At 38.8% G+C, this 12,822-nt stretch overlaps 1 protein-coding gene across 1 annotated transcript; it reads left to right on the top strand.

Annotated features, from left to right (window-relative positions):
* Window positions 1–844: 844 nt before the first annotated feature.
* Window positions 845–2,148, top strand: LOC113293921 (glycine-rich cell wall structural protein; the record flags this gene model as incomplete). The annotated part of the gene is made up of 2 exons (XM_026542364.1): window positions 845–1,220; window positions 1,257–2,148. Coding segments are annotated over 2 exons (1,080 nt in total), but the record flags the coding sequence as incomplete, so codon positions are not given.
* Between the last annotated feature and the right edge of the window lie 10,674 nt (window positions 2,149–12,822).

Genomic DNA, 12,822 nt, shown 5'->3' with positions numbered 1-12,822 from the left:
GGGGACTTTTTTTGTAGTACTGTTTTTGTTCATCAAAGTTGGGCAAAAGAAAATTGTACATTCTCATGGGTAGCTCCAAAAATGATTCTACTTGGGATTTAATGTAAAACCAGAAAATAATATCAACTTAATGCCATATATTTTCCTTCTTTATGAGAGTTACTAATCTTTTATCTATGTGTTGGTCATTGTGGAAACGAGCAGTAGAACCTGGTAGGGGCAAGTGTGCTCAATCTGACTACTTGACTTCATTTATCAACCGGCTCTCAAAATACCCTAGAATCCATTTTCACATAAAACAACTTAAACTTTCCCCATTTCGCTGGTGGCAACGCCAATCACCCATCATCACCTACACTACCTGACCAGGATCAGAGTGCATAATGATACCCTTTGGTCATACATGTATATGAGCCAATTTCCTTAGTTTGGCTCATATGTACAAGTATAGTAACTCCATTTATGGATATTCACGGATGGAACTTTGATCTCACTACATATCTACACATCTATCAATGTGAACGTGGTGGTAGATAGGTACAACATGCATATGTACAATGCAATCAATATTATCCAACCACATTGATCGAGAAGTCGAGTCATGATGATAAATGCTTCAATATTTTTATGTGAGTGGTGGTGGTACTGTAGCGTCTTTACTCTGCAAGTTAGATGGTAGTTGATGCGAACATTTATTAAAATGCCAGATACGTACTTTAGTTAGCTCTATATATTATCCACCAAATGCTGCATTGGAATAACACAAACACATTCACAACAAAAAAATCTTGCAAACATGAAAAGTGGGAGGAGTAATCTTGTTGGTCTCGTAGTTTTCTTGTAAAGTTTGATTTGTTTTAATGTTTTTGTTGCGAGTGTTGTTGCTATAGATGCTGCTGTGAGCTCGAAGAAAGATGAAAATGGTGATGAAAAGTTTTTATTTCATAAAGGTGGGGGATTTGGAGGTGGATATGGAGGTGGAGGAGGATTTGGTAAGGGAATAGGAATTGGGTTTGGTAAAGGTGGAGGTATTGGTGGAGGCGTTGGAAAAGGTGTTGGGATTGGAGGAGGGTATGGTAAAGGTGGTGCACTTGGCGGAGGTTATGGTAAAGGTGGTGGAATTGGTGGAGGAATCGGCAAGGGTTTAGGTGGTGGAATTGGCAAGGGTCTAGGTGGAGGAATTGGCAAGGGTGCTGGAATTGGAGGCGGGTATGGTAAAGGTGGTGGAATTGGCCATGGAATTGGTAAGGGTTTAGGTGGTGGAATCGGTAAAGGTGTTGGTATTGGCGGTGGTTACGGTAAAGGCGGTGGACTTGGAGGCGGAATTGGTAAAGGTGTTGGTGTAGGAGGTGGAATTGGTAAGGGTGCTGGAATTGGAGGTGGGTATGGTAAAGGTGGTGGACTTGGCCATGGAATTGGCAAGGGTTTAGGTTGCGGAATTGGAGGCGGGTATGGTAAAGGTGGTGGAATTGGTGGTGGAATCGGTAGGGGTGTTGGTATTGGTGGTGGTTATGGTAAAGGAGGTGGACTTGGTGGCGGAATTGGTAAAGGTGTTGGTGTAGGAGGTGGAATTGGTAAAGGTTTAGGTGGTGGAATTGGAAAAGGAGGTGGCTTGGGTGGTGGGATCGGCAAAGGTGTTGGTATTGGCAGTGGTTACGGTAAAGGTGGTGGACTTGGAGGCGGAATTGGTAAGGGCATTGGAATTGGTGGTGGTGGTGGTGGCCCAGGTGGAGGAATTGGTAAAGGATTCGGCATTGGTGGAGGAATTGGTAAAGGATTCGGTATTGGTGGAGGATTTGGCAAAGGCGGTGGCATCGGTGGTGGGTTTGGCAAAGGTGGCGGCATTGGTTCTGGAATAGGTGGAGGATCCGGAGGTGGGTACGGTGGCGGATTTGGAGGTGGTGGCGGCGGAAGTGGAGGTTTCGGTGGTGGAGGCATTGGAGGAATCGGCCATCACTAAATTGGTCAGTTCACTTATCTGCCCAATTTGCATGGTGAAAATGTTCCCATGCACCCTTGCATTTATTTGTTTTTCCAAAGCCTCTGTCAGATGGACAGAATGAATGTTTTCCATTTGCTTGATGTTTGTTACCAATTATTTATGAAATTCTAAATTCTATTATTATCTAATAAAATTTCAGTAGACTGTGTCGCATTAATGGATGTTAATCATATAAGAATAAGAATCTACTTGACAAATATTAAGGAAAAATGCAGTTTTTTTGCCATAGAATCAGATATTCATGGCATGGTCGCCTGAAATACCAGCATTCTCCGGCATAGCAATCACAGAGACAATTTCCAACGTTGATGCGCCTGATTTACCATGATGCTTAGTTTGTTTCTTGGCGTATGCTACTTCGCCATTCGCAATGTACATCTGTTTTCCGGTCATTCACTGAGAGGATCTCTGTTAATGGTGATCCTATCTCTACTTCTACATCAAGAATCAATTCCATTGCGACTACAATTAAATGCGCACTGTTGGATTTCATCACCTAAGCCGAAACAACTTCTTCGAAAGAGGCAGCACAATCACTGAACATTACAATTTCTGACAACTTTTTTCCCAAAGAAATTCTTCAAGCAAATCGTAGTGACCATAATTCAGAAACAACACCTTAATAGCCTCGCCATTCTCTTCGTACTCTTGTCCATAGTTTGTTATGTTTCTCAAACTACCTGAGCTGCTTTCAATTACGAAAACAGATATCGGTGTCTGAAGAACATACGAAGCCATGAGTAATTCAGGTTCTCCGGCCCATACAGTAGGTTTCTTCATACGTTCCACATATACATCGAAATCTCCAAGGTCCCATTGATCAAATTCATCTTTCCTCCTCACTAGCTCGTCAATAACCCGAGCTCTTAAATCATCCGCAAGTTCACCTTCACGAGTTTCATCTGGTACAGCTTGGCCACTTCTTAAACAAACTCCACGAACTAAAGCTCTGAACAGGCATCTACCATCGGCGCGAACTCTTGTTATTTTATGTTCATTCCCGTTTGCATCAATACGCACACCGTCATTGCAGATACGATAACCATTACCATCATCGCCGCCACACCGACTGCTGCCCGGAAGAATATATTTATCTAATCTCGTGACACTGATATAGACAAACAAGACATAAAAAGAATACAATTACAACGAGAAGAAAACTGGTTATATCGCTTTCCTCCATGATCAACATCTTTCAGACTTAGAAATCTTAGCGCCTATGGCGATTCACAGTTCACTGCAATTCCTTTTCGTCTTCATTTTCCTTTCTTGCATGCAGTTTGCGCACACAGACAAAGACAATAGAGATTATAGCACAGAATATGTATTTATAGCAGGGATATAAATAAGCATTGCTCCGTTTCCTTTTAATACTCGAATTAGGAAACTTGTCAGGAAACAGAATATATGTACCAGAATAACCTTGCCAAGTTGCCAAGGCCATTGCCTAATCTGGATTAGGAAACTACAAATTTTGTTAAATGAAACTTAACATAAATTTCCTAATCTGTACTTAGCAAATTCTGAAGTGCCAGCATTCAAAGATAATAGGCCAACATAAATAAAACTTAACATGATCACCTGAGTCTGAAACGGGTCGTATCAATTTCCTCACCAAGGGATACTCGGTCCAACTCATCAATAATATCATCCCATGGAGTATGGACCCTGCGAGGACGAACCGTGTATCTCCTTGATTTTTCTCCCAAAGCTTCCAATGATGCAAAGGTATTTATGTGAGCAATTGCTTTTACATATTCAAAATTATCAGCTAATGCTTCGTTGGAAACCATCTTCAAAGTTGTTGTTTTCGGGTCATAACAATAAAGGACAGATTCAGCATATAAGCATATGATCTCTCCGTTTTTTGTAAGTAAAACAGGCTGCAACATCGTTTCATGAGTACCCACTACCCCTTCATAATTTATATCGACCTCCTTGCACCAGATCTCCTTCGACTCGCTACTTCTCTTCAAGGACCAGATTTCCAGACGATATTCATCATCCATGTAAAGACACAAATGCCTTCCCAGTGCCACAAGTAAACCTATATCGTCCTGTCGACAGTTTTGCATACAGGGAGGGACAGGCGGCAAACGAAACTCCTCATTAGCCAAATCAAACGCCACAACGAAGTTGTACGAAGTCCAGTAAATAGCATCATTGGCGTAGATACCCACACCCCACATCATCGACGCTATTTCATAGGTAGTCTTACCTATCGCCCTCCACCCACAACCACTGCCAAGTGTGTAAACTTCAACGTTCCCTTCCTCGCAGTATTCATCGAGGTAATGGATTCTAACAACCTTGTACTCATTAGTAGACCTGACATAACCAAATCCACATGCTATAGGTTACACATATTAACCTCTCCTTCAACTATAAGATCAGGATCTTCTATGAGACCAGGATCAATGTCTTCTTTCTTTACAACTAGTTGAGGAAGATAAGCATATTCTCTGGTAAGGGGATTAAAAATATAGATAGGATCTAGAACTAAATTGTGGTATGGAAATGCACAAACCAAACCATTGCACGAGCCAACTAAGTGATCATACATAGTGCTTTTCGGGATAAACATGCGGTAACTCTAGCATCTCCCCGTACTATACCGGAAATGATAAAGCAACCGACAAAATCTCCCGACGATTCCCAAACAGTTTCCTAAAAAACAGAATCCCAAGTTTCCTAATCTAAAACAGTTTCATATTAACCAAACTGTACATAATAAACTACTGTGAAGAATTCACTTTGACGTTAAATGCCTGACGAATCTTCAAGCTAACCAAAATCATCACTGATTCACCAATGCTTGGGCAATCAGAAGATGACATAATGCAAAAACTTTCAAGCCAGAGAGGTTAGACGGTATCCATATTGATTACGAATGAACTAATTTTGAGTATATTCCATTTGAGTCAGGTAGAAGGATGTGTCCAGGTGTGGTTTTTGGTATACCAAATGTTGAGTTTCTCCACTTGCTCGACTGCTGTACCATTTTGATTGGAAGCTCCCCCAATGGGGTCAAGTCGAACAACTTGGGAATGACGGAGCAGTTTGATGCCGTTGTCAAAAGAATAAACGATTGATACTTGACTCATGTCCTCTATACAATTCCAAATGTGATTATGAATCCTTCATAATCAATTAAGCTCGCATCTGATAGTAAAATTATTGTAGTCAAAACTACACTTGGTATATGCCAGAACTTGGTATATGCCAGAACTTGGCATATGTAAAGGTGTTTTCCATACTGTCTGTGAATCCGTAAGTATATGCTCCAATGCATATAAAACCCTTCCTCTCCTTCATTTTCATGCTTCTCTATCCCAGGCAATACCAGAACGACATGTACTTATTTCCCTAAAGACTTCAATTATACATTCACCGTCTTTGGCTAAAAGAAGTTATGAAAGATCATGCTACGGTATTTGCAAACCTAGATGTTATTGCGGCCGGTATTGCTGCTACTTATGGTGGTAAAGATATTGTATGAACACCGAATGGATGATGTTATTGTGGCTGGTAGTGCTATTACTTATCGTGGTAAAGATATTGTATGGACACCGTATGGACCATGTTGGATTAACTTCAACATTAAGCCTAAGATAATCTCTAACAAGTTGGTTAGGATAAGAAAAGGCAATTGATGTAATCCTAAGGGAATTAGAAGTCATCTAGTTCTAAGAAAAGGAAAGACATGTAATAAGGTAATAGGACTAGGAAAAGAGATTCATAGTTCTATATATATATATGATCACTAAAGTTGTGGTTGATCATATGAGCAAGATTAGAGCTTTGTGTTTAGTTTTGAGAGATTTTCTAAACATCAATAAAGAGAGTTGTCTTTATATAAGCTAAGATTGATCTTGCAGTTACCATTAATTGGTATCAGAGCTTGTCTACACCGAGCCATGGGAGAACAGAGCACCATCATACGTGCAAAACAGTTCACGCCACCATCAATACAAGTTCCAATCCTCAACGCCACAAACTACACAGTATGGGCCATGAGAATGAAGGTACTGATGAAAATCCACAAAGTTTGGGAGACAATTGAACCTGGTACATTGGACACAGACAAAAACAATGTTGTCATTGGATTACTCTTTCAAGCAATACCAGAATGTCTTGTTCTACAAGTTGGTAAACAGGAAACTTCAAAGAAAATTTGGGATGCAATAAAGGCACGTAATCTCGGAGCTGATCGAGTTAAAGAAGCCCGTCTGCAAACCTTAATGTCTGAATTTGAAAGAGTGAAGATGAAAGAAACAGATACCATTGATACTCTCTTGCTGGAAAGCTATCAGAGATAGCCTCAAAATCTGCGTCACTTGGACAATCCATTGATGAAGATAAACTGGTAAAGAAGTTTCTCAATAGTTTACCAAGATCCAAGTACATTCATATCATAGCTTCATTCGAACAAGTCTTAGATTTAAAGAAGACTAGCTATAAAGATATAATTGGAAGATTGAAAGCATATGAAGAGAGAATCCTTGATGAAGAAAACAATGGAGAAACTCAAGGAAAAATCTTGTACACAAACTCTTACCAACAAAACTCTGCGACAAGAGGAAGAGGTCGTGGAAGAGGTGGTAGAGTAAACAGAGGCCGAGGAAGGGGAGGAAGGTTTAACTCACAAGATAAAACAACAAGTCAGAATGATCAAAACCAAGGGAAAGAAAAGAAGGATAGATCAAACATTACTTCTTACAGAGGTGATAAACCAGGACACTTCTCCTCTCTATGCCTTGAAAGAATACAAAAGATGGAAGAAGCAAACAAGAATGAAACAAGGGAAGCAGATACAACTCTTTTCATGCACGAAGTTGTACTCTTAAACGAAGGGAAACTAATACCAAAGAACTACGAATCAAAGGATGGAGAAGAAGGAGTTTGGTATTTAGATAACGGAGCCAGCAACCACATGACTGGCAAGAGACACTATTTCTCTGAACTCAACGAGAAAATCAAAGGAAAAGTGAAATTTGGAGATGGTTCTTATGTAGAGATTGAAGGGAAAGAATCAATCCTATTCCAAAGCAAGAACGGAGAACAGAAGCTCGTCACAAACATCTACTACATTCCAAACTTATAAAGCAACATTCTAAGTTTAGGACAAGCTACAGAAGTTGGATGTGATGTTAGAATGAGACAAGATTATCTAACAGTTCATGACCCAAGTGGAAGACTTTTAGTTAGAGTCTCATGCTCACAGAATAGACTCTGCAAGATAAGTCTCATGATTGGAAGGCCATTGTGTTTGAATATGAGACTGGAAGATCAGACATGGAAGTGGCACGCAAGGTTAGGACACATAAGTTTCAGAACCTTAGAAACTAATGCTGGACCAAGTAGGGATCCAGGAATATTTCACATGAGATGGGGTAAAGTAATTGATGAACGCGAAGGACCCATAATCATCAATACCAATGGAAACAATGATGTTAATCAATAAGAAGAAGAGAATAATGAAAACACTGAGAATAACGAAGAAGAAGAAGAAGAAGAAGAAGAAGAAGAAGAGGAGGAGATCGATGAAATAACTCAACCCATTCCACTGCGAAAATCAACAAGACAGATACAAAAGCCACAGTATCTTGAGGATTATGTTCTTCAAGATGCAGAAGAGTGTGAGATTATGCTACTTTCTGTTAATGATGAACCAAGGAATTTTCAGGAAGCAAAGGTCTCGACTAAATGGACACAAGCATGTAGAGAATAAATTATTTCAATCAACAGAAACAAGACTTGGTTTCTAGTTGATAAGCCAGATGGGATTCAGATTAAACAAGAAGCTTATGCAAGGAGAATTCTGAAAGAAGCAGGACTTGAAACTTGTAATCCAACTAAGATACCAATGGAGTTTGGACTTAAAGTTTCAAAGGCAAAAGAAGAAGCTGAGATTGATCCAACAAGTTATAGAAGAAATGTTGGATGCCTTAGATACTTATTACACACAAGACCAGATTTCGCTTTCTCTGTGAGAGTAGCAAGCCGTTATATGCAGAGTCCACGCAAGTCTCATGGTGATGTAATAAAGCAGATATTGAGATATCTAAGAGGAACAATCAGCTGTGGATTGAAGTATGGTCGAGGAGGATCAAAAGGAATTGTTGGGTATAGTGACAGCAGTCATAATATTGACCAAGATGATGGAAAAGGTACAACTGGTCATATATTTTATTTAGGTGAAGCACCTATTACATGGTGCTCACAGAAGCAAGACATAGTAGCTCTGTCATCATGCGAAGCTGAGTTTATGGCCGCAACATAAGCAGCTAAACAATCAATATGGCTTCAAGAACTGTTGGGTGAAATCAAAGGAAGAGAACCTGAAAAGTTCTCATCAAGATTGATAATAAGTCTGCAATTGCACTCACTAAAAATCTAGTGTTTCATGGGAAGACGAAACACATTCACAAAAGGTATCATTTCATACGAGAATGTATCGAGAAGGAGATCATCAACGTTGAACACATACCAGGAACTGAGCAGAAAGCAGATATATTGACAAAGGCATTAGCTCGGATCAAGTTTGAAGAAATGAGACAACTGATTGGAGTACAAGATATGTCACGGGTAAGGTTGAAGCTTAAGGGGGAGAATGTTGGATTAACTTCAACATTAAGCCTAAGATAATCTCTAACAAGTTGGTTAGGATAAGAAAAGGCAATTGATGTAATCCTAAGGGAATTAGAAGTCATCTAGTTCTAAGAAAAGGAAAGACATGTAATAAGGTAATAGGACTAGGAAAAAGAATTCATAGTTCTATATATATATGATCACCAAAGTTGTGGTTGATCATATGAGCAAGATTAGAGCTTTGTGTTTAGTTTTGAGAGATTTTCTAAACATCAATAAAGAGAGTTGTCTTTATATAAGCAAAGATTGATCTTGCAGTTACCATTAGACCAGACTTGAGAATGTTTGCCTGAAAGATCATGTTATGGACGCAGTTCATTCACTTCGTCATACAAAGTAATGGCGGTAAATTTGATTTGATTTTTTTCTAAATTCCTGAATTTTTGGTAGTGATAAAGATGTTAATACAGTATTCAGTGAAGAACTGGGGATAAGGTGAGGATATACATAACAGTAAGCTTGATCCCACAATGTTGTCTAAGAATAGAAGTAACACGAAATGTAAACCCCCGGTGACTTACCGCTGCATTATAATTAGGTTATTGTTGGGAGTTGAGAAAAGATGTCAAACTCAGAGTCGGTAAAAGATGTTAAACTCATCTTATATGGTGCAACATGTTCATTACAATATTGGGTTAATTTGCAGTTGATGTTTGCACTTTTAGTGAACAGTTGCTGTTGATATTCGTTGCAAGATTATTTTTTACTATACTTAAGGTACATGATTACGAGCATGATGATTTTAGCGGTATATTACAGGGTCATGGCAGCACTAAAAATGGTGCAGAATTTAGACAAGCATGTTTATAAGATGACTGCACTTAAGTGAGCACCTACTGTTTTGAACTTCTTTTCTATGGTGGGCAAGGTTGTGTTCAAGGTGGAGTTAGTGCTAGCCTTCCCATTAACTCAAGGTGGAATAGGGTTTCAGGGCACGTAGTGACAATAATCATGTTCGATGAGTAGCATATACGGACGGTGATCATATGGTGGAGTATGATTGGATTGGTGAGGTGGTTTAATCTCCCCAAGGTGGAGATTGTTGGAGTATGTGGCGCGATGTAAATCACATATGTATAGCTAGGATAGTCCCATATGGAATAAGAGGAAATACATGTGGTGCCTAATAAGCTTGGGCATCTCCTTACATAGCACCGAGACCTTTTAGATTAAAATCCCACACCTGTTGTAACAGGTGATTAAGTTGGGACAGTATGGTGCTATGTGGTCGGGCCCAGAAATAGGGTCCGGCAAGATGCTAACAAATATACGAGTCAATCTGACAAGCAAAGAAAAAGAAATGCATGACTAGTTGTAAAGTTATCATTGCGGCCGTGATGTCGTCGCCGCCTTGGTGGAGATGGCTAGTTAACTGAGGTGCATATTATCAAAGCAAAGTCACTGATATTATAAAGAGAAGAAAAAAATGATGAATCAATATTAGTAAATTTTGCCTTGTTTGTTCCATTTTGGGCTTCCTTTCAAATTCCTATATGATTGAATTTCATCCAACTGAGATTTATCCAACCACCGGTTTCTCATTACAGCCTTCTTCACAAAATCCAGCCATGGCTACACATGTACCAGCATAATGACCAATCATTTCACAAAGGTAACACATACAAGGTACTCGAAAGTCACCCACAACAGCTTATCATCACTTCATCATTCTTGGGAAGAGCTAACCAACACCCACCAATCACTCTTGTCGCCACGTTAACCATTACTCTAATGCTCAAAATATATATTAGGTGTTTCTCCTTCATTCTCAGTGACTGAATTCATCAACCTGCAAAGGTTCCCCACCAAAAACTTTGCCGATATCAAATCCTAATTCTTTGGACATTAACTCAACAGGAATAACAGCTTGAATCCAGAATGGATACTGTGATTAAAGACGCCGGAACAGATGGGAACCATTCCTCTAGTACCAGCAGAAAATCCTGCCAATCTGGTACCCATGGTCTTTCATCCATAATCCAATCTTTGTCTACTGGGTTCTTAAAATTGAAACGTACCTAACAGACCATCTTCAACATCAAGCACCTTAATGCTGTAGTCTTTCGAATAGATATGACCACGCCAGGCGTTCTTTATATCTTTGACAGCCATTTCCATATATTCTTCGTGTTCATAATATTTCGGATTATGCAGAACTTTCCCTAGAAGACGAACACTGCGTTTCCGTTTTGGACGAGGCTTGCTTGAGCTTACTGATTCGTCTATGTTGGCTCCTGTCAGAACAATTCAGTCAACGTCGGTAACTCAATATGATCTAAAACAAACATATTTAAACCGGAAACAAAGGGATCTTCTTGAGTGAAAGAAAAAAACAGGGTTATTTATGACTGCGGCCATTGAAACACCGCCAGGAAGTAATAAAATTGAAACCACAGCATGAAATCAAATAGAGCTAGGAAACTGGTTTGAATCGAATAATTGGCAACCAACTATCATCTTTTATGGGCGTACAACGAATCCCAATAACCGTAAATGGAGAGACTTGGCTTTTCGATTCAACTACATAAAAGGCGCAATGCGAGAGTACGTAAAAGTTAGAAATATGGTGTACCACTATCATCCACAAGCTCTTTTAGGGAAAAAATGAGTAATGCGATCATTTTTATACCTATGCCACCGTCAAATGTTCACATACAAACATTTAAGAATTCATTAAATTTCAGCTGAAACGTTTCAACGGGATATGGAGAATTCGTAATGGGAGAAACTAAGTTCGTTCACCAGGACGTTCATTGACGAGCATTTGATGTCCCAGTAAGTATGTAGAATTTAACTCTTGAAGCTTCTTTTACAAAAATGAGATATCAAGGCTAGCTATTTATAGATCGGGAGCTTGGTCTAAAATTCACAAATAAATTTATGAAAAAAATATTTCTTCATAGCTGGAAGATTTACTAACATATGTCATTGTGATCCTACTAATAGGCCTATCAATATATGTCCGATATCCGGAATCCGTTTCCGATTATTCGAGATCCTATAGGATTTTATCCGTTTTATCGGATATCGGATATCGGATAAAAAAAATTATCGGATATTTCTTCCTTAACCTATCTATATCGGATTAGGCTATATCCGTTTGGTTAACATCCGATATCCGATAGAATTAGGGGTATAATTGTAATTTCATCTATTAATCGATTATCACTGCCTGGATTGAGTGGATTCAGTCGAGAACCGAGTCATTTTTTTCGTTTTCTTTTTTTCCTTCTCTTCTCTTCTCAGTTCTCAATCGATCACTCTTTGTCTCTCCCGATCAATCACTCACTCAGTTGCTTTGCTTATCAATCAGACAATCACTCACCCGCTCAATCAGGTACTTCTATTTCCATATTCGATTTTTGTGTTCGATTTTCATGAAATTAGGGATTTGTGGTTTCTGTCTTGCAAAAAAATTTAGGGTATAATGAAATTAGAGAAAGATTTGAGATGGGTTTATTCTTAAATAAGAATATGAGGCCTAACAATCTGAGATTATGAAAGTTTATGAAAGTTTTATGGAAATAGGGAAACTGATGAATATCTTTTGATGTGAGTTTTCTTCTAATTTTTGGTTTTTGAATTTTAGATGTTGGATGGATATAGGGTTTTTAGTAGTTTAGATCGATTATTGTATGATTTTCCCTTTTTTTTTTGATTTGAGAAAAGTGAATTAGGGGTTCAGCAAATGCATCATAGAGATTTTTAGAATAATTAGGGGAATGTGATTATGTGACCACTGTTCTTGAAAATGATTTGGTAATGTTGTATCATACACATGATAGTATTGGATGAACTAGGGACTGGGGAACAAAGACTAAGCTTTCAGTGTCTTTTGTTTAAGCTGGTATTATTAGTGCTCTGTAGCATTGATGCTTGAGAGTTTCATGTGTCTTAGTTTCCCTCTTTGTATGATTCCTGCTCAAATTAAATTAGTGAAACTGGATACAGAAATCTAGCTTAGTAGCTTTTACTTCTAGTTAGCTATAGTGAAAATATATTTTGTAACTTACTGTTTTATTTCTTGTGTCCTTCCACTGCCTTCGAGCTTATGATACAATATCCTTCTCACCCTATGGGCATCTACATTTCAATACAGGAAATTGCAAAAATGTTTAAAAAACCAGCCAAGGGAAAGACAGTTGCAACCTCAAAGTCAACCCCTTTGC

Source organism: Papaver somniferum, chromosome 7, assembly GCF_003573695.1.
Source record: "Papaver somniferum cultivar HN1 chromosome 7, ASM357369v1, whole genome shotgun sequence".
In the NCBI taxonomy this organism is placed as follows: Eukaryota; Viridiplantae; Streptophyta; class Magnoliopsida; order Ranunculales; family Papaveraceae; genus Papaver; species Papaver somniferum.
The sequence above is the reverse complement of the archived record's forward strand: the minus strand, read 5'-3'. Positions and strand labels throughout refer to the sequence as shown.